This window comes from Parambassis ranga, chromosome 10 (assembly GCF_900634625.1).
Source record: "Parambassis ranga chromosome 10, fParRan2.1, whole genome shotgun sequence".
In the NCBI taxonomy this organism is placed as follows: domain Eukaryota; kingdom Metazoa; phylum Chordata; class Actinopteri; family Ambassidae; genus Parambassis; species Parambassis ranga.
This window is the reverse complement of record NC_041031.1, coordinates 21,847,134-21,869,706: the sequence shown is the minus strand read 5'-3', so window position 1 is coordinate 21,869,706 and position 22,573 is coordinate 21,847,134. Positions and strand designations below refer to the sequence as shown.

The following is a 22,573-nucleotide window of genomic DNA, read 5'->3' as shown; positions in this document are numbered from 1 at the left end:
ACAAAGATCGTCTACTGAGGCGAAGAGCCACTCCTGGCGTGAAAAATGGAATCCGGCAGTTTTTCAAACCTGCAGCTGGTGTCAGAAAAAAAAGTCGAACACAGAGGATAAAAGATTTGTTTTTTTTACTTTATTAAACAGTTATTTTAGATAAATATGATGGATTATCATCAGATTATTATAATTTATAGTACAGCTAAACAGGAAAAGAGTGAGAGCTCTTCCTTTCTTTAGCATCCCTCTGACAACACACTCCTCCCTTAAAGACCTCATGCTTTCTAATGGACCATTAGTTATACATAGGTTATACATACATGCTAATAAATGATAAATTAAAGGTTTCTACAGAACATCCAGCCTTAGTGTTAATCTGCTGTTTGCCAGTGTTAAGGTTCTTAGCTTAGAAAACAATAACATTAACAGAAAAATCAACACATCAGCTGTTTCAAGTAACTATAGAAATATTTTTTCTATCTTTAAAAATATTAAAAATCTGTTTCAGAGTTATTGTGGTTATTGATACTGTAAGAACGACTCATCAGCCCCCATGAGGCGATTATTAGCATGTTATAGCAAGGTCCGTCACCATTTAAGGTCCCTGGAAACATGTCCCACCCACTTAAGACTGAAAAGATCCTCTCCATCCTTCCATGTGTTGGTGTTTTGTGTAATTGTATGTGTCTTATAAAAGTCCAGTGAGCTGAAATTACAGTATAAGTTTGAAATCATCTTGTTGTATAATTGTGATAATGAAATAAATATCAGCAACAGTTGTAGTCTACCTGCTGACATCACATTAGTCTATATTATTATCCCAAAAGAAGACCTAATTCTAAAGTTGATTCATATTTTAAATGTATTTCCTGATCCCAGGGCTGCTGGTTCAGGCCCTGCCCGGGTGTATGAAAAGGACATTTATAAAGTGCAAAGCTGATGAAAAACATTTCATATTCAGTCAGTCAATGGCTCGTGAGTTTGGGGCTGGAACCTTCTTGACCTCCACTAGAGGGCAGCTTCATTATTTCCTGTAACATCCCAGACACCAACCAGGACTGTTAGGCTTTAAATCATATCTGTTATAATTCATTAGTAATGAAATAATTAACCATTTAAGTTGTTGTCAAAAGTAAGAACCAACTGTAACAACCTCTATAATGTTAATGTTTCAGACATTTTGTATTTTTGCCAGCAGTCAAAGAAAGTGGTAATTTTTGATTAGGGACCTAAGAATAGTGAAATTTATGAATGATCCAAAAAACACTGTTTTTAAATAAGTGTTATTTTTGACACGGAAGACGTTAAAGCACTAACATGTATAACATGTGGAAGTTTAGACATATTTCAATAAATTCCAATAAAAACAATATATATATATATATATATATATATATATATATATATATATATATATATATATATATATATATATATATATATACAAATATATACACACACATTTATATATTAATTAAAAAAAATAAACTTACAATAATGTCAATAGTGACAATTTATATTATGACTATATTAAACTAAATAAAGCAGAGTAACTGAAGTTTTTGTTAAGCCAGTAGTGTAGTGGTATTTCACGTGTCAATACTCACCTGGTTTATAACTGATCTATCTATCTATCTATCTATCTATCTATCTATCTATCTATCTATCTATCTATCTATCTATCTATCTATCTATCTATCTATCTAACTCGGCTGCAGCCTGCCATCTCTCCAAGACCTGTACGTCTCCAGCACTCTGAGGCGTGCAGGTCGGATCACAGCTGACCCTTCTCACCCTGGACATGGACTCTTTGATCCCCTCCCTTCAGGCAGGAGGTTACTGTCACTGTCACTTCACAAGGTCACTTTAGTGTAGTCCCTGCAAAATGATAACTGTCTGCACAGTTTACTTCCATCTTGCACTACCTGCACACCAGTACCACCTCACCGATCCATGTGTTACACTCTTTCATATCAAGGTCTATGTTTGCCATTACAACCACCACTCATGTCCTGTTCTGTTCATTGTATGAATATATATAATATATAATATATTTTTATGTATGCACCAATCACTAAGGCAAATTCTTAGTAATGTGAATCCTCTTCACTTATTACATGGCAATAAACATGATTCTGATAAATATTATTCGAAGGTGTCCAGTAATAAACCAGTTATTACAGCTTATAAACATTTATTAATGGGATCTTATCAGAAACTGTCCCCAAATGAATAACTGATGCGGATCAATGTTGAACATTGGTTGCCCTCGTTCACCCTGCCTCCCCCCCACTCTTCCCCACCACCTCCGGCTTTGCTGCTCTGCGCATGCGCTCCGCTGCTCCAGGAGCACAGTTTCGGCCTGTTCCGCGGCCGCTCGGTCATTTTCGCCTCTTTGTTTTACTGATAGTGGATTTAACTCGGATTCAACCCAACATCCAGCGGACCGTGCTGCTCCCAAACAGGTTAGTTCGTCTAACTACTCTTGCCCCCGCATGTGTCCGTCCCCGGCGGGTCTGTGGCCGGTTTACGGTCCCGGTTCGCTCCCCCTCCTCTTCATTTTTCGCATGTCTCTTTCCGCTTGGTGCTTGCTACGGGGCACGCTATACGTGTTGTTTTAGGTGTCTGTGTGGTGGTGTATGGCGGCGCCGGGCCCTGCAGTTGCACACCGGGGATGGTGGGTTTACCGGGGGGGAAAGGGGGTGGAGGTGCGTGTGGTGTAAAGGCGTCTATAATGCTAGCCGGGATGCACACGGTTAGCTGGACCGGAGAGGAGGCTTCTCTCGCCGCCTCGCTGCCTGTCTCGTCATGTTTAAATGTTCCTCTGAACCAAACACCAGATCTTCTTTCCCATTGAGCTGGAATGTTCCTGAAGAAAAAAAAAAAAAAAAAAGCTCATGGTCCACCATTAAAGGCCGGGACAGACCTCATCCTCCTACCGTCCAAAGTTCACCGTGTGTGTTCGTGGAGGATCTGCGTGAGATTTAGATTGAATCAAGACACAAAAGTTGGTGCATTTTTTCCTCTTCTGGGTGGATGTCGCCCCTTTGCAGCAACAACCCTGTATGACATTGTGAAGAGGGGGGAAGGAGGCGTGCAGACAGCGGCCAACAAGTCTGTGCAGCTTTTATTTGATATCTTCTGGAGGAGATGCAGAGAAAATATCACCTTCTACATCAGAAGACCTCATATTCAAGGGCTTTGTTAAAACTTTCAGCCTCTGGAGCCCACTGTGGGGGGTGGTGGTGGGGGTGTTCAGGTCCAAAGAAGAAGCACAATCACATTTATTTTGTTTTTATCCACATCTGCTTAGAGAAGAAAGTCTGTGCGTGCTCACGTTCGATGATTTGCCGCATAAAAACCAGTCTTAGACCAACAAATATGTAACTTTCACAAGTGCTGATGGGCTGTATGAAGCACATGATGAAGCCAACCTGTAGATACACAGTTATAAAAGGCAAGAGATGAACTTTTCCCCTCGTTCTGGAGCAGTGAGCTGAGTTTTAGTTTCGCTGCTCCTGCACTGTGACATATAAAGTCTTTAAAACACACATTTGTAAAGATGGATGATGTCTAGACATCCTTTTGATCTGCAGGTTTCCAAATCAATGCTTGCACGCTGTGTAAACCGCAGACTGTCAGTCTGAGCAGACATGGGAAACCAAAAGTGTATTCATCATTTTTCTGTAGCAGCTCCAAGCAGCACTGGACATTAACTGAAGAATAACACTGACAGCAGTTGGCTCACATGTTTCCTGCAAATGAATGGAGGATTTAGTAGGCACACACACCAACACACACACACACACACACACATCGGGTTCTCTGGAAGAAAGAAAAAGTGATTTTGACGAGGACAGCTTTTCATTCAGAAAATCTAAACCTGAGCTCCTGCTCTCATCCTCGCTGGAGGATCCTGCTGGTCTGAGTGATGATTCTTGGACAGCTGAATGTTACTTTAAGGTTACACACACGATATGACTGTTGCATAATCCTCCGCACGCATCAGGTTTCTGCTTGCTTAGCAGGGAGACCATAGATTACCTGCACCCTTTCCGCACGGTTGACCTCTGACCTGAACATCTATGTGTTTTCTTCAGAAAGTAATGAATACAAACAGCCAGAAGAGCATCCTCTCTCGACCCTTTTAACCCCAAAAACATGCACCTCTGCTCCGTTAAAAAACAATGGTAATGGTCCCTCTGTGCAGCCTGATAAAACTGCAGGACGGACGAACAGGATACGGCCTCTTAAGGCGCAGCGTGGCCTGATAATGAGAAAACTCAATATTAAGTGGAGCACGAGAGGATGCATTTGTCTTTTTCTTCGACAGGAAATGATCTTAGGCAGCTCCTTCTAAATGAGCCACCGCACGGCTCTGGAGAATCCCTCGCTTGCAAATCAAGCGGCGGTCTGGACAAGCTGCTCACTTCCTCGCCTCACCTTTTTTTTTTTTTTGCTCCTTCGACACAGCTTCTGTGATAAGAAATGAAAAGGAAGTGTGTGGAGAAAAGCTGCCATCGCACATTAATCAAATTAGATAGACAGGTCAGACCAGGACCATTTTCTCCTGAATCATATATCCTTTATAGGTCAAATTCTCAGTTGTTGAGAGTACACAGTTTGGAGCCATCAGATTTTATCCTCTTGTCTTGACAGTTGTGTGGTAAACAGCAGGATATACAGTGTTGGAGAAGTTGAAGTGTGTTTACACTCTCCTCCAGACAGCCCTTCCTTCCCTTTGTCTTTCAAGCCTACCTGGAGCTTTCTGCTTCACGGCTGCTAATGTGTCATTGCAGTGGGCTCATTGAAATGAATGAGGGGTGGGGGGCAGCTGCCTTATTTCCATGCAGAACTATTGTCAGTCAGAACGTGGCCTGAAGGCCATTCACACCAGAAGAATCGCACACATTTGTGCCATTGACCAGCTATAAGCAGCCCTGATTGTGCTTTGAGTTTTTGAGAGTCTGCCAAAGGCTGTAAAATACCAAGAGAATGAGAGTAGACTAGTAGGATCCTGGCTGGACAGCTCATAAGTACACCCCTATTCACACCTGGACTTTGTCTGCAATGTGAAAGGGTACAGTCGGTATTTATTCCCCACGTCCAAGTGATGAAAACAGACAAACCTGGCTAAGTATGATAATCCTGCCACCACCTGTCTCCAACAAATTAGCAGTCACACACTGTTCATTCAACAATGACAGTAGAACAAGATAAAGAAGTAAATCTGGACACTAATACTGGGCTGTGACCCAGAATCTATGAGTAAAGTAGTGTAATGTACACTACATTACACACCAGTAGTGTCCCTGGGGTGTTTTGGAAGGTTTTAACACAAATAATCCACATTTACATGCAAAGATGTTATTTTATTGCACTGCTTATTAATGTTGATTAAGATTCTCAGGTCATAATAATACGTAGAGAAGATTGAAGCAAGGCGTCTGGACTTGTAGAGTTTTCTTGAAGACCATGTTTCCCCACCCGACAGCTAGGACTGATGAAGCTGCTTGGATGAGCAGCGAAATGTCTTCAAGAAAACTCTATAAGTCCAGACGCCTTGCTTCAATCTTCTCTACGTACTGCTTATTAATGCACCTCATCGTTTTCTGTGGCACATGGTGGAACGCTCCACACAGGGCACACCTGAGGTGGAATAATGCCAGCTCCATTAGGAAGAAAAGGAGAAATGAAAAAGGGGATTCTCAGATCTCAATCACAAACACTAGCACGGGATTATCTGTGAAATCTATTAACCAAAGCATCAATAGCAGTAATGAGGTAGAGAAGTAAGAAGCAGTGATGATAAGGGAACATTTCATTGTGAATCCTGTAGTGATGATTCGATTTCCTGCATTATTATTTAGCTCAGGGGAAAGAAAAAAGCCTTTGGATTAACTGAAGCAGCATTAAACCCAGACGACAGAGCATCAAATCAGTGAGGTGAATATATTTGAGTTCGGTTGTCTACGCTGACTCTCGCTGCATCTGTTTTATGTCAACATCTGTAGTAATTGACTGTCAACAGGTGGTGTGAATTTAAATGGTTCCACTGGCCTTTGTGTGTGCGTCGACATCAGAAGCGCTCAGTGACAGACGCTGTGCAGGATCCAGGTGGAGGAAGCAGAAGCAGACACTTTGTGTTTTACATCCATCCCACACTTTTTTCATCCACAGACACTGGCACAGTCGCACAGGTTTGCTGGTGTTCAGCCTCATTTGTAAACTCAATTCAAAGATTTCTGTAGCGCCGTGGCAGAATAATAAACAAGCGCTGGGCAGCGTCCAACTCACTTGTTAGTTCAGCTGATTTATTGTAGACGGGAAGATGGTGCACATTAGCTGGTGGATGGTGAAAGCTGTGCTGGAGAGGTTCCTGTTTTTGGCCTTCAGGTGTCTGTTCGGCAGACATAGTATTTTTTTAAGCATATTTGCACAAATGAACCACACATTTGGTCAGTTTCTACCTATCTTGATCGCTAAACATCTCATCGGGTGCACATCCTTCAGATATTTTCTACTTTCATGCCTCCAGACCACTTTAGTCCATCACAGTAGCATCTCCCTCTCTCAAGCAACATCCTCCAGCCCCTTCTCAGGGATATTTTAACTGCTCCCGTGAGACTTGGAGATAAAATCCCTCCAGCCTGGGTTGGCCTCGGGGCCTCCGCCTAGCTGGCATTGCCTTGGTAAACCTCCAGAGGGGCATGCTCATCAGAAGCTTAGTCCACCCCTCAGGTGGCTCCTCTTACTTCTGAACTTATAATATTTCTAAAGGTAAAGTAAACTCGATGCGATGATTCACAGAGACATTGGAGCTCCACACCTTTACCCTTGTTTTTCTGCTTTATTTTCTCTTCTACAAACAGAAAACACCACAGCTCAGCTCTTATTTAGTGGTCTGTCAGCTGTTTGATAAAATGCGATGCAGGATCAGCGAAGGTCCTGCTGAAAGTCTTTAGCAGAGGGACGCACAAGTGGCAGTACTGCTTAACGTCTCTGTCAAAGCCCGGAAAGCCTTTGTAAATGAACATCGGCTGGCCAAATGAGGAATTAATTACTTGCTTGCCTTGTAGTTTTGGCCCTGGCTTGTACAGTAAATGGGTAATAACTGTCATCTCGGGGTCTTTGTGAGACTCGCCCTGTCCGTGCCTGCGGCTTTGAAGCCCACAGTTTGTGGTTGAAACTGAAAAAAAAGCATGACGAGCCTACACTGCTGAGAGCCTGTTAACCAACAAACCCACGTAATGGCTCATTGCATCCTTGTTGCAGGGAGCCTCCTCTCCACTGCAGGCTGATTGCTGCATTTGAATGTCTTCATTTGAATCAGGGAAAAGCAAACAGGTATCCCGCTGTCTGTTTGGTGTAATAATGAATGGTTTAGTTGATAGATTGTTGCAGGGATTCTGGTATGTTCCCATAGAAACATCAGTTCATAGATCTGAAGATGCAAAAATGTGTTTCGAGTTTCACATATGTGAGGGTTTCCTCGATGTTGACCTGATGTTCGGTCAGAAATAACCGAATGTGTGAACACATCAGAATATCTATGGTCACCCTTTTACCTTCGTCTTGCTGCAAAGTGAATTGGCTTTCATTGACCTCTCGGCCCCTCCTGTCCCTCCTGCCCATTCGGCCTCGGGGTCTTTGATGTCAGCAGGTCGGGACCTTCTGAAGAGCTGACTCTTTGACCTGAAGAGCTTTCTCTTAGTGGTTTTTATCAGGTGACAGGTGTATCACAGAGGTGACAGTCAGTTCTTTAGATCGTCTGCAGTAATAAGCACAGGAATAGCACGTTTTTGTCATGTTTATAATGTGTTGAAAGCTCTTACAGTTCCCTGTTTGAACACCTGGTGTGTTTTTATCCTGGGAGTCAATCAGCGGGTGCACCGGAAGTGGGGTGTTTTACCAGCTTGTTTTAAATAAATAAAGAAGGATGAGGACTCCATGTTTGTTTGTGATTTTTGCAGCTGAACCATGGGTGGTTCAGACCAATCACCGTGCTGCGTGAAATGACAGGAAATATCTTTCAAGGACGCTTCCTTTGCAACAACAGTTTTCTCCTGTGGATGTTGTTGATGTCGACTGACAAATGGTTCATCCAGTCAAAGTATTTCTTTGAAATCACTGTTGAGGTTAGTTGGAGGAATTCTAGTCCTGTTTTATTAGTACTACATTTGTACCTAATTGTTGAGGTTCATGTTACGATGGGTCGCCATTACATCCCGTCCTCGCTGCTATTAAATGAACAGAAATGTTCTCTTTACAACCGGAAGTGAGGGTCTTCAGGGAAATGTAATTGGAAGAACATAAAAGGATATGGCTTCAAGTGCTCAGCGTTATCGATTCAAGCTTTGATTTATTCTAGATTCCTGATCCAGCAGGAAGCAGCACACGCAGCACCGTCAGTCTCCACCACTGAGCTGGTGGCTGTGGTTTTAACTGGGTGCAGCTGTGAAGCACAGCAATGGTGAAAGAAAACCCAAGCTCAGCAGACTCTCCTTGGGTAAATAAAGGTTTAAAATGTTTCACAGAGGGATTGTCAGAATAAGTGGCAGCACAGAGTTCATTAACGTGGTGGTGTTTCTGACGGGCCTGTAGACAGACAGGGTGAGCTAAGTGAATTTTGACACTTGAGTTCTGCATGAAGAGACAAGTGGTGTGTAATTACACTTAAGCCACAGAAGCTCAAAACCAGCCAATGGGTATAGAATACACTTGAATGCACCACGTGTGACAAATGTCGAATACAATGAAATCAAAGCTTAAACTCAAAAAATAACCTGCTTGGGCTAAAACAATTCTGTAAAAAACAGAAAATTCTGGACTCTTCAGTGCAGCTAAGAAACCATGAGTGACTCTTTTGCGACCAGTGGTCACTTGACAAAAATTCTGCAAACATTTGGCTCATCAGCAGGCGAGTCAGGCGAAAAACTGGTTCATTGAAATGTAAAACAGTGCCCCAGTTTTTTCCACTTATACTGAAAATTGAATATGGAATCATTAAAAATAACAAAATCATCTTTGATTTGATTATATTTGATTTTTGTCTCACTTTGTATTATGTGATTGCGCATGTGTCCGTATGCCCCTTGATTTAATAGAACCACACATTTCTGCCATGTTCCTGTTCATAGCTAAAAATTGCAGCAACAAATCACTTAAGCTGTTGCATAATTTACTCATGATTCAGACAATGTAATACTATCTAGTATTAAGTCAGAATTTTGCGACCTTGTTTTTGTTATTTAACTCTCTTCCATCAGATAAAAGCTGGTCCTCTGATCTTGCCCACCATACAAATGCTTGCTTCAATCCTAATCTTGCTTTTACACAGATTATTTTCTGCACAGCATGGATGCTGCAGCTCTGAGGCTCAGGACACACACAGCCAGCAAAAATCAAACTCTTAGCAGACGGTTAATTTAAGTGAGTGTGTTTGTGCTGCAGTGAAGATTCACCCAGGAACAGACAGCGCCCTGCTAACACTGTCTGCGTGCAGCTGTGATGAGCATTGTTGTCATTATTATGAACAGAATCTTCATGGGTTGATATGAATGGGTATTGTAGCTGGTCCACCTCAGGGTCAGCTGGTGAACTCTGTGCACACCGGTGCTTTGATAAATTACTGCAGACGCTGTATGATTTGGTTGATCCATCACTCACCTGCTGGGCTGAAGCTTGACAGATCCTGCTGCATTTTAGTCACAAATACCCCGTCCACACTGGGGGGGGGGGGGGGGGGGGGGGGGGGGGGTGGTGGCTTAAGCAGGATTCGGCCGCATCCTGATCAATCCAGATGTGTTTTTTTTCTGAGTGTGAACACCTCGAATCCGGCTGTATCCAGTTTGATTTCAATCAAATCAGCTAGCGACATGCTACTTCCGGTTAGCGACGTGCTACTTCCGGTTCACAGGCCGCGACACGGGACAAAAAAACGCATGACGCATGTGCACACGCAGTCATACCGCGGCATGAACTAACTCTGTATATTACGAGGCGCACACCTAGTGGTTCGGAGGACCGCAAACATGCTGGATGAAGCCGGATTGAGTGCGGACACAAGTGTGTGCTAGCCAGATTTAAAAATAGGTCTGAACGCATCCAGCTTAAAGGCTGTCTGAGCTCAATCCTACTCTAGCTGGAATGACTTTCTCCAGTGTGAACGGGGCCTAACTCTCACACTCTGTACTGTCTTGTTCTGCTGTAACATGTTAAAGGTAGGGTAGGAGATTTTGAAAACTCAGTGAGACACGTGTTATCACAGTTGGTGGGGACCAAATACTTGGCGACCTATAACCTTGATGGTTGACTTGCAGGCAGCATTTTTACACCTTAAGCTTTAAAACATTATGAAATTCCAGACAAAATGGTAATTAAAATGGAAAAATAATAGATTAAATACCTGTGATGAGTATAGTTTTTGACCTCATGTATTTACCTCATTAACATGGGGACTACTGTGGATTTAGGCATTTATTTTAGTTAAAAAACACAATGGCACTGAAAAATATGAGTAGTAGCTGAAGTATTTCACATTGGAAGTATCTCATGAATCCCTTTCCCATCTTTCTGAGATCAGAGCAGAGGCCAGCTGGTTTCCCTCCAGTGTGACCTGTGAGCTACACGTGGCTAATGCACCATTTGGCCGGCTGCTGCTGCTGCTGGTGGTCCTGAGGATGATTATCTGGGATATAGAACTGCTTTGACAACATGTGGCCAGGAGTGCACAGTTCCAGTGAAGCCTGTCTCACTGCTGCAACTTAAAAAAAGAGAAAAGCAGTGTGGCATTGTAGTGAGGGAAGAGGCGCACACACAGTCCTCCGACAGCCGGTTTATTTAATCCACTCATCATTAATAGCAGGCTAGAGGTCGACGATGTAGTTGACTCAGGTTCAGTCATGCTGCCTTTTAGTGGCTGCTGTCAGACACACAAAAAGGTTTTTCATAATGACTTCTCTGCACTGTGTCGCAGAATACTTCAAAAGTACATTTCAGTTCATAAAGCTTGATATGCATTCATGTTCTGTTGAAATGTATTCAGAGATGTATGAATAGAAGGATTATCTCCTTGTATTCCTTCCTTCCTTTGTACAGTTTGTAATGTTGATTGTGTTTAAGTCTAATATGGATTCTAGAGTTTTTGGTGAAAAAGCTGTTGGTGGAATCATGTCAGAGCAGCGGACCACAGGACGGTTAACCTGGGGAGAGGTTATCAGCAGTCAGGATTGACTGCAGGCTGGCAGAAGGTGTGGCTGATCCATGGCCCTGCTGTTATCAAGAGCCAAACAGAGCAGTGAAGCCACACGATTGACACGGTGACCTTTTGAACAAACAGAACAAGTCATGTGTTCATACAAAATCTGCATTAATGTAGATTGGCGTTGATACAGCTGGTAGACAGTTCATAAGAGCTTTGCAGTGTGTGTCTCAGCTTTAATAGACAGACACTTATCCACAGGTTTAAAAAAAACAGATTTGAAGCCTGGTTTGGTAGCTACTGCTAACAGAGTCCCAGCTCCTGCTAAATGCAGATATGGTAAAAACGGAGGATTGTGAGTGAAGCTAAAGCAGGAAGCTGGGAATCTGTTGATCAGCCATTACCAAGGACTAGAACTGTTTATCATAAGCATGTTTATTCCTGTTGGACATGGAGGTCTGCAGGGATTGGCCAGCCTCAAGTGGTCATTTGAGGAACTGCAGTCTGATTACAGTAGATGTTTGTTTCTACACATGTACAGATGATGACTATTTTAGCTTTAATGGCTGTCCATTAGAGTAAGCATCAAGATTTGGTGTGTGTTTGAACAGATGGGGGATAGAGAGAGCGAGATGTCTGCAGGCACAGTGTGTTGAAAGAGATTTCTTCAGAGCTGCACGCTTATCTCTTTTTGTCTTCTTGCCGTCGGGGTGGCCAGTGTGTCCTCAGCCTCTGGATATAAAGTCTGTTTACTCTTTGATATCGTCTCCCTATGTAAGGCTGTGTCTGTGCCTCTGTCTGTCTGCACAGTAGGACCCCCACATGCCTCACAATAGCGTCTGTGTTTGATAACTCCAAGGAGCTGGATAACAAGCACATTCAGCGATGCTAATAGCACATTTAGTGGAAACATTTGTCCAACCAAAGCTGCTTATTTCGTGACTCCTGTGGGAGCTGCGAACTCTTTTTGCACGAGTGCTGTGGAGCTAGCGGCATAAGGAAACTACTAACCCAGTTATTGTTACTGCTCTCATCTACAGTTTCCTCGTCTCTGTTAGAAATCTTTTGTTGTTGTAAAACTGTTTTTAACTTGGAGATATGAGCACAAACTGACTTCATTTGCAGCTGGTGATCTGTAGAAAGCATCTAAAGTCCTTCAGATAAGTAAACAAACTGCACACATTAAGTGATCGAGGGCATCAGGCCCTGTGATCGATAACCGGATCGCTCTGTCCCTTCTCAGACAGTGACTCAACAGGAGGAGTTGGAAATAGATGTTTTGCGTCATTGCTGTGACCTTGGATGTGTAAGATGGATACGTAGGTTGTGTTGGTGATAAAAAAAAGGCTGAAATGTTTGTTTGACCTTTTTTTCCTCCCTCTGTTGTCAGTCTATCAAAAGCTGTTCAGAAACTTCTTCTGATAAGGTCAACGCCGGATTTATAACTGCTCCCAGCCTGCGTTTACACGGCTCCGTCTAAATGAAAACAGCTTAACTCCGTGACCTTTTCACAGATACATAATTACACCGTAGTTTCATCAGACAAACATACAGTATGTTTATTTTAGACTTAGCCAAAGTTGATATAAATTGTTTCTGATTTGTTTTTTTTGTATTTCCACCATGATGCAGGAAATCTCCCTGAGCTGTAATAAGCCAACAAAGTCCGCACTTCCTCGTTGAATCATTCTTACTTTACTTCTCCATCTCTGCTTCCTTTATTCTGCTGTTCTTTGTCTCTCTTCTGCTGCTTGTTCTCCTTTATTTGGGGAACTAAGATGTTGATTTGAGCTGCTCATTGCAGGTTCTTTTTTTCATCCGACACAACTATGAAAAGCTCCTACAGGTGAAGCTCCAGAAGTGGGGACTGAAGCACAGGCTGCAGTGATTAAGGACTTTGTGGAGCACCTTTTACACAGAGGTTGTTCTTTTTGCTGCTCCTAAGACTCTACCTTTGCTCATTCACACACTTCAACCAATGCTGGTGTATAATGCTGCCTCGGTGCACACTCACAAAGCAGCAGATGCTTTGATCAGCCGATGAGCTGTTGCTACCTCTGCTTGGTATCTTTCACAAAACACTGTGAGACGCATTAAAGCAGCAACTGTGAGGGTTGGTAGAGAGGACTCAGGTGCAGGCAGAGGGTTCAGTAGCCAAGTGAGTTTAATTCTAACTAAACAAAATAAAACCCAAACCCAAAAATACAAAAATAAATCAAGGAAAACCAACAAACCAAGCAAACCTACAAGAACCCAGGAGGCAACAAGGTAACAAGAAGAGCCGGCCCAAACACACAGGACTCAAATAGACAAGGTAACAGAACACAGGTGAAACACATTAGGGCGGGGCAAACAATCACCAAAGGCGGGAAAATAGGGGCCGTAAAACACATGGACAAACACAAGGGAGACAGGACCTTCAAAATAAAACAGGAAACAAGACAGAACCAGAGGAACATCACACAGACAGCCAGAAACAGGACAACACAAGGAGCACCAGAAAACCCAAAATAACAAAGAAACCAAGAATTACATTACAAAGCATAACAAATAACCTAAAAACAAAAATCATGACAGCAACTTCCCAACAACAATCTGTGTGAAAGAGGTGTAAACCGTGATTTTAGTAAACATGTAGGGAGACTAGCTAATAAGACGTCAAGTTCCCTTAATCCAAAAAAGACCTTCATTCAGTTATAGTGTTTGTCATATCCAGTCAAACAGCACTGCAGATAGAATATGTATCCATAATAAAAGCTGAAATGTGGTGGTTCGTCTCAGCTCGTCAGTATGATCCGAGCTGTGTGTTTACATGTTTCCTCTTGGTAAGACACGAAGGACGACTCCAAGTACTCGTCTTTCATATCTCACCGCTCACTCTGATACTCTCCCAGTGCTAAATAGATCTGTCAGAACATAATTCGACAGAAAGTGTTGTGTTTCTTGCGGTCAAACCTTTGACCTTCTGCGAAGCCTTTGTTGAAAATATTCATTAAAATCTTCCAGCAGCCCTTTGAGACGATCCGAACACCAGCTGTTTGTGTTTTAATATCTGTTCTGTCTGACCTGCCAGTGAATCACACATTAGCTTCTCTAACTCCACTGCTGGCCTTCACAACCTCAACTCAAAGCTCAATTATTCAAGTGTTGCTGCTTCTTGGCAGCATGCGCGGCCTCCTGGCCTGCTGCAGTCTGCTTCTCTTTGGATGGCGTCTATTGTTTGACTGATTTCCCCAGGCACAGAATCCTGGCTGGAGGATTGAGGGCCATCAAACAGAATTAAGAGGAGACAATAACAGTGTGTGTGTGTGTGACGGCGGATGTGTGTGTGTGTGTGTGTGTGTGAATACTCTGGCAGGCGGGAGTGCATTTCCATTTTTGTGTGCGGATTTTAAGCTGTCTTAGTGTGTGTGTATGTGTGGCCCAGGAGTGTGTGTGTGTGTGTGTGTGTGTTTTGAAGTGAAGCCAAAGCTTCCACAACAAGCAGAGGCCTCTCTGCCTGGCTCCGTCCACTGATACAGGCCTTCAGAGTCCGTCCCTCCAGCTGGCAGCCAATTTATACTGAAGCCAAACACTCCAATACCCACAGGCAAGCCAACAGGAGATCCCTGTGATGCCAGAAAGTGTGTGTGTGTGTCTCTGTGTACTTATCAGCTATTGAGGCAGTTGTTGAGCTCATGATTGACTGCAAATGTTGTCAATCTTGAGGCTTAGCTGCATGGCTGAAGGCATGAATGAAATTTTATTAGTGGCTCAAAGTCAATAAAAAGCTGCAGCGTGAAAGAACACGATGGAGCCAAAAGTAAAGGGACACCATGCACACCTTCTGACCTCATCACCCTTTACAAATGTTTAATGGGCCGGACAGGCCTGCAGACACAGATGGTGGCTGGCTGTCCACAGACTTTTGTCCATACAGTGTCCTTGTCTGTTACAACCTCAATATGTAAACAACACTTAACAGGGACTCACACTTTAGTTTAGGTGTGCCAGCATTATTTTGATCTGAACATTTGCATATTAGTGGGAATGTAGAACAACATGGGTGTAAAAGCTGACTTATGTGTTGACATACACTAAAAATATTTGTGTCTCTTCAGGGGTTTCAGACCTTCAGAACCCCCTCAGAACTAGCAGCAGCCACCAGGAGCCTGCTCCTGTCAAATGACATTGGATATGCTCGGTTTGCTTCTCTCAGGGGTCAGCGAGGTCGACAAACCTTTCACCTTGACCGAAAGTCAGACCGCCGAAACCATCAGATTTCACCTGCGCTGCTGTTTCTGCCCGTCTCAGAGGCTCTGCTTTCACAGTCTTACACAAGAGCGCCAAAAAAATGAAATCTGTGCTTAAAATGCTTTGCATTTAAGGCATTTAGCTGATCCTCTTTAGTTTTCCGTTCACCCGGGTTCCCAGAAACAATTGTAAAGGAGTGGATTTGAGCCAGGGATAACCAGAAAATATTTTCATTCCATGTGTGTTTACATCAGGTCAAATTAAACTTCACTTGAACCTTTAATTCTCCTGCATGAGTCAAAGCAGCTGTAGGAGATGGTGATACATGAATACATTTTCCAGACTGTAGGTAGACTTTGTGATGAAACCCTCAGATTTGATAGATTTTTATAAAAACTATGCTGTTCATGGGGTTAGAGGCGGCGCGCTCTGCGTATGTTCTGGTGCATAATTTGTAGGGTGTAAACAGGAAATGTCTTAGAGTCAGACTGTGACTGAAAAGTCTTTTTTTGATATCAGTTCTTTGTGTGTTCATGGTCAGATTTGACTCCCCGGTGGACCTTGCACTTGGATCAGCTTGTGCTAATGGTTTATAAGTACGTTCCATTAGTTGCCTCCATGAGCTGCATGTCAGAGCCCTGCTGCAGCAGCTGGCCATGCTAATGGACGGAACCAGATCGATGGGGCAAACTGCAACATGCAAGGACCGGATATTATGGTTTCTCAGATGTGCCCTTCCATCCAAACGTGTTTATAGGCAGCTGTCATCAAGAGAGGGGGAAGGAGGAGATGTGTTGATAACAGCAAACATTTTCAGTCTGTGCTGGGAGGCTTTTCACATGAAAATTGACACAAATCACTGGGTAGTCATTGAAAAACCTGCATATAATGCCAGAAAAGTGTGGAGGGTGGAGTTCACCATCCAAATACCAACATGCACTTCAGTCACACATGAATTCTGCTTCACCTCTTCCTTTTATGTCTGACATTACTCCCCCTCTCTGCCTCACCAGGCTTCTCTTATTTTTAGTGTGTGAAAGCTTAAAATAAAGCAACATCTGCTTGTTACTATCCTGGATGTTTTTAGAAGCTTAAAATGTTAAAGGTTTGCTTTTGATTTGGGAAAAAAAGCAGATAAATATCACGTTTCTTTGGTAAAGTAGTTTGAATAAGCAGGAACTCAATCCCCCTGTGGTCGTTGGTGGGAGTTGATAAAACCAGAGCGACTGGTTTCAGAATGTGAATGTGGTTTTGTTGTGGTAAACAGTTGCTGCTGGACAGGTTTCAGTGGGAGGATGATGATGATGATAATGATAATGATGATGATCTCAGTCTTATTGTGAATCACTACAACACACAGTCGTCAGTCGTATTTTCATCACACATTCTGACTCCGTTTCACTTTCTGCAGTGTATAATGTGATTTCTATGTGAAGAGCTGAGGCTCAGATGGTACAGCTGTGACAGTTGATTGATTAAGTGGCTAGTAAAATAACAGAAAATGAATTGTCATTGATCATTTTACTCATTTCTAAAGCATGCAGCTTCTCGGAGGTGTGGTTATTTGTAAAGTTGGAGACAGGCCTACTTTGTTCTGACCATTTAAATGAGTTGTACTGCAGTTTGATGCTGTTATACCACCATTTAATAAATCTAATGACCTCTCTCAGCCTCTGTTCAAAGTGTGCAGCCGACCTCGTTGTGTGCAGCACTTCTGTAGCTGCAGTGAAATGTGTCTGCTCTGCTGCCACGAAGATAAACAGCTGACATTTTGTTAGGCAAAAAAAAAAAAGAGTAGAGGTGTACCAAGGCAAAAAAAACATAATAAATAACAGTGGATGTCAGTCAGTCTCACTTCTGTTTCTGAAAAGCAGGTTGTGTAATCTTTCAAAAAAAACAAAATCACACAATTATCTTTAAGCTTGACTAACAGCCAACAACAGGCTTCACAGGAACAAAAGGGACTTTCCCTAGTTTGTAGCATCTACTAGTGTTTTGTTGAGTCCTCTATAATATGTGTTTATCAACCATAAAGTAGCCTCTGAATATAAAAGTTTTAACCTCCTCAGTCCTTGAATCTTAATTAAATGAACAGATTCATTGCTCTGACTGTTGTTAGGCTTTAAATGAGCAGACAGATAGAGGAGCTGCATCTCACACCACTTTTTATGGACATATCTTGTATGACGTGTGATAACAGAGTCTCAGTGGTGCCTGTTGTAATCTGTTTTTCTGCATTCTTGTATCCTTAAATGACCCTGAATGCAGCAGGCCCTCAGCTGAACTGAACTGAACTGAACTGAACTGACCTGAACTGAACTCAGGGCTGGGTTGTTGTTCCCATCTTTTATGGATGGGAATATATTACCTCCAATGTTATCCAGTGGTTCAAGAGCAGCACTACCGTCGTCACTGCTGCTGCTACAAAGGGCTGAAGCTGAACTGTTTCTTTAGGGATTGTGGTTCAAACCATAAAGAAATGTTTTAGTGACCTCATTTTTATTTCACATTTGTGCTGCTGTGCTGTAAATGCTTCCCTCAGCAGGTCACCGTCTGACCTTTGGTACCTATAATGTCCTAAAAATGAAGGTTTCTGAGGCTAAACTGATTATTCAGTGCAGCTGCTGCAATCGTGGCCTCGGCTCAACCCCGCCAATGCACAGATATGAAACATTACATCACCGAGGGGTCGGTGGGGTCATGTGACGATAACATCTGTGTGAGGTTCATCAGCGCGTGGCGGCTCTCTTATAAGAGGCGGTACAGTGTGTGTCCTCAGTAGGCCTTTTCATCTCTGTCGACTAACTGGGCTAATTTCATGGTCTGATGAGCAGACAGAGGCAGGCTGGCACACTCACCGGTGTCACCGGAGACTTTAAAGACAGTGTGTGTGTTTGTGCGTGGTTGAAGTAGGATGAATCAGTGGTGGGTGTTTGCCTGACATTCCCTCTCCCATCGTGACTAGAGTGGTCAGACTCCTACAATTAAGCCATGAATCACACACAGTGACGGCACGACTGGTGCTGCTCTCAGATGAGAATCTGTTTCTCTCTGTGAGGGACGACTGCGATGTTGAACTTGGTGTTACACGAGATCCTCTGCTCTCTGTTACACTCTCCACGCATTCATTGTTGTGGTTCTTGGTTTGTCAATCACAGAGTGTGGGTGGTACTGTGATGTGTAATGCTCAGTCAATTTGACTCTTAGTAAAACTAAACCAAATATATAGCTTCAATTATTGTTAGTTTTTTGCTTTCTTTAAATATATTAAGTAATTTATGTGTTTAAATTTAATATCACAACTGTTTTCTTCCATTTAAGCCATTCGTTTTGAGAGGTGTACATGAGGGATTTAAAAAACCCTGAATTAAACACTTTATTTTCAAAGAAAGACACAGTCCAGATTCAACATGTTGGCTACTAAACTAGTGGTTTTCCACGATCATCAGTCACTATGCTAGGCTAAGCTAACCAGCAGATGGTGATATTTTCATGTTTTCCCCATGTATTGTAAACTGTTTTTGACCAGTCCCTATTTAGATTAACATGGAGATGTACAGGGACTCCCTTAAACCCACTTTTTTTGGATTCAGCCTCTAGTGGCCACTCGAGGAACTGCACTGATCCCAATTGTGTTTCGTTAACATAAACACGGTATTCATGTTCTCATTTTAACTGAAAAGCATGCAAATTTTTGTCTCAGCTAATTTTCCACCCTCTCATCACCACCAGCCACCAGGGGGCAATCATCCTTATTTCCCTCCTTGTAACGCCCTCTTTGATATTTCAGAATGAACCGTCTAACAGCTTGTCTTCCTCTCGTTGACAGGCTTCAATGAGAGGCTCTCCATGATGAGCAGCTAACACCGTCGGCCGCACAACCACAGGAAGAGACGTGGCTGCTGCAACACCCACAGTCGACGCATGGCGGTATTAGGGGTAAGAACCGCTCGGTTTGTTTTATTTGTCTCTTTATTTGGACTGTGTTCAGAACAAGTTTGAACCTTTAAATAATAAATGTTGGCTGTGTCAGAGGGACATGACCAGCTATTATCTGACTGACCTCTGCTTGTTATTTAATATCTGATCTTTTAGCTGCCTGTCACAGCCTTTAATCAGTCTCCATGCTGTGTTCACTACAAGAAACCTGTGTGGGGAAACAGAGTTAATGTACAAACATATAAAAGTAGTTGTATCAGAGTGGATGTGATGAACAGGAGACAAAGAACGTCAGATATATTTGAAGTAAGACTCTGGGAGGCTCAGCGGAGTCAGAGCAGTCTCCTCGGGGTTCCTCTGGTCCCATCAAAGGAGCTCTTCTGTTCAAAACCCAGCTCACATATTCTCTTTGTATATCGTGCTGGTGATGAACACAATGAAAGTCTTTCAGGGAATCAACAAATTAAAAAAAAGCCAAATGGAGTCACTACAAATCTGCCAACATGACATTTATGTGCATCGTTTGTGGGCAGTTTTCTAGCTTTGTGTTCATTTAATCCATTTAGTGACTAATAATGCATCAGAATACACCAATGAAAATATGGTGTGAAAGCTCATTTAGCTGTAAATCAGCAGCAACCAATGGTCACAGAAAAATCTAAAAGCAAAACAATGTTTCTGTGTGTTGCTTTAATAAGTAAACGGTGATAGATGAAGGTGGAGGATGCCTCTTATCAGGCTGTAGAGCTGGACGTGCTAACATGAAGGTGTGTGAGGGTTGAGTCAAGGTGCTGCAGTGGTAACTGTGCACTCTTTGCACACTGGCAGCATAGCAGCACCTACACACCTCTTAGTGTTCATTTTCAGTTGGACTGTTAGCTGTGTCCATTCACCCTGTTAGAGTCTGGAGCCTAGGCCTGTGGTTAGCATTGAGGTTAGCATTCAAACAAAGGAGCACATGGTTTTTAGCATGCAAACCTCAGCTCACAGCAGTACTGATCCGTTTCTACATTTAAATTAAACACGAGTCCCCATTTCTTTTTGCCTCTACCTGTGCTGTTGTGCCACATTTCCTGCTAGCAGGCAAACAGAAGGTGAGGGGAAGATCACAGTTTTATAGGAGGAGGACAGCAGGGCGTACCATTCAGTCTGCCAGGCAGAGGGGGGGGGGGGGGGGGGTTGTTTGTTTCAATTTGCCTGTTTTTTTTTGTAATTTTATCATGCAAACATTGATATTTGTTGTTATGGCAGTTGACCCTGTGACATTGGCTTCATGTTCTGATTGATTATGGGCCAGTGTGGTTTGTTCTGAGGAGAGGGGCGGAGGGGTTAGCTGCAGCTAGCAGCTCTTAGCCAGGAGCCTGGCTTTGTTGGTCACATTTTGATTTGTGTTTTATTTTTAAAATCCAACAGTTTTAATTGCCTGGCTGTTTTGGAACGCTCTGCATAAATACAGCTGTTTCCTCTGTTACCTTAAAGCCTGACTACAGTTACCATCCAGGGAGCCAGAAACACATTATTATTGGTCCACTCAGAAACTCGGTTGATCTGCTGTGTTAAGGCATTTCCTCCGTCATATCAGGTGGTGCTTGGAGCTAAGAGAAGGAGTCAAATCAAGACATTTAGCTGCCAACATCTGAAAAGTGTTTCCTGATTTATGTTCCTCCTTCTTCTCCTACACACATACAAAGTAAATAAACAGAACCTTGATGCAGCACCACTGAAATCCTTTGTGCAGGTGTGAATGTTTACCACCATGAAGGCTGCTCGTGTGAGCTTTGCATCGCACAGACATGAAGCCGTACACAGGAGGAGGTGAGCTTTATATAGCCTGAGAGACAAAACCAAGGGCCAAGCAGCACCTCTGAGCTGCTGTAGGACTGCTGTGAACTGTGGACACAGAATATTTTTGTCCTTCAGCTCCTGTTTACTTGATTCTGTTGTATGTTTGAAGCCACTGTTGTAAGAATGAGTAAAATGAAACATGTTTAGAACCGTGATGCCCGCTGACTGCACTCTCTGTGCTGATAAACCAGTTGAACGGTCCCTCGCACATGCTCTGAGTTGTGCTGTGAGAACAGCATGGAGTCTTGCTGACTTGTTAATGAAACCAGTTAGTCATGCAGTTACTCAACACAAACGTGCAGTAGCTTCTGAATGGGGAATAACAGCTTTCCACATCCTTCTCATCTTTTACTGCATGAATCAGCAGCTGAGCTTGTTGTCGCAGCCTGTTCGCCCTGATGCTGCTGCTCAGACATGTACCGCAGATTATCTTGGTTTGAAATGTGTAATAAATCCTTATCCTCAGCAGTAAATAATCTGATGTCATATCAGGTACAGGAGTCAGAAGAAAAGGGAGGAGCAAGTCTAAAAAACCAGCAGAAAACTGTGGCTAGGAGGAAAGTTAAAGTAAAACTCCCTGTGTGCAGTCAGGCAGAGAAAACTAAGCAGCTCTGACATCACATGGTGCAGCCATGTATAACATAATGCGATTATGGTAGTTTAAGTTCACCTGAATTAATACCCCGTTCACACTGGGGAAATCAATCCGGCTAGAGTAGGATTGAGCCCAGACAGCCTTTAAGCTGGATGCATTCAGACCTATTTTCAAATCTGGCTATCACACACTTGTGTCCGCACTCAATCCGGCTTCATCCAGCATGTTTGCTGTCCTCCAAACCACTAGGTGGCGCCTCGTAATATACAGAGTCCGTTCACGCCGCGGTAGGACTGCGTGTGCGCATGCGTCAAGCGTTTTTTTTGTCCCGTGTGGCGCCCTGTGAACCGGAAGTAGCACATCGTTAACAGGAAGTAGCATGCCGCTAGCCGGATTCGCTAGCCACATTTGCGTTCACACCTGAGCCACATTTGAGCCAATCCGGCTAGATCCACCTCTCGTGGGTGTACATAAGGAATAAACTGCTTTTTGAACCAAAAAAAAAACGAAGGGATGAGCGACACGGGACAAAAAAATGCACAATGCATGCGCACACGTGGTCCTACCGCGGCCTGAATGGACTCTGTATATTACGAGGCGCCACCTAGTGGTTTGGAGGACCGCAAACAAGCCGGATTAAGCTGGATTGAGTGCGGACACGCATGTGTGCCAGATTTGAAAATAGGTCTGAACGTATCCATCTTAAAGACTATCCAGATACAATCCTAGTCTAGCTGGATTAAGTTTCTCCAGTGTGAACGGGG

The 22,573-nt window shown here is 43.1% G+C and overlaps 1 protein-coding gene across 1 annotated transcript in view; it reads left to right on the top strand.

The window, feature by feature from the left end:
* Window positions 1-2,241: 2,241 nt before the first annotated feature.
* pcgf3 (polycomb group ring finger 3) overlaps window positions 2,242-22,573 on the top strand; it is a 38,307-nt gene continuing 17,975 nt past the window's right edge. Inside the window, exons 1-2 of the mRNA XM_028417052.1 lie at window positions 2,242-2,459; window positions 19,260-19,369. Of these exons, the coding sequence (XP_028272853.1) occupies window positions 19,355-19,369 (15 nt within the window). The 5' untranslated portion in view covers window positions 2,242-2,459; window positions 19,260-19,354. The remainder of the gene's footprint in view (window positions 2,460-19,259; window positions 19,370-22,573) is intronic.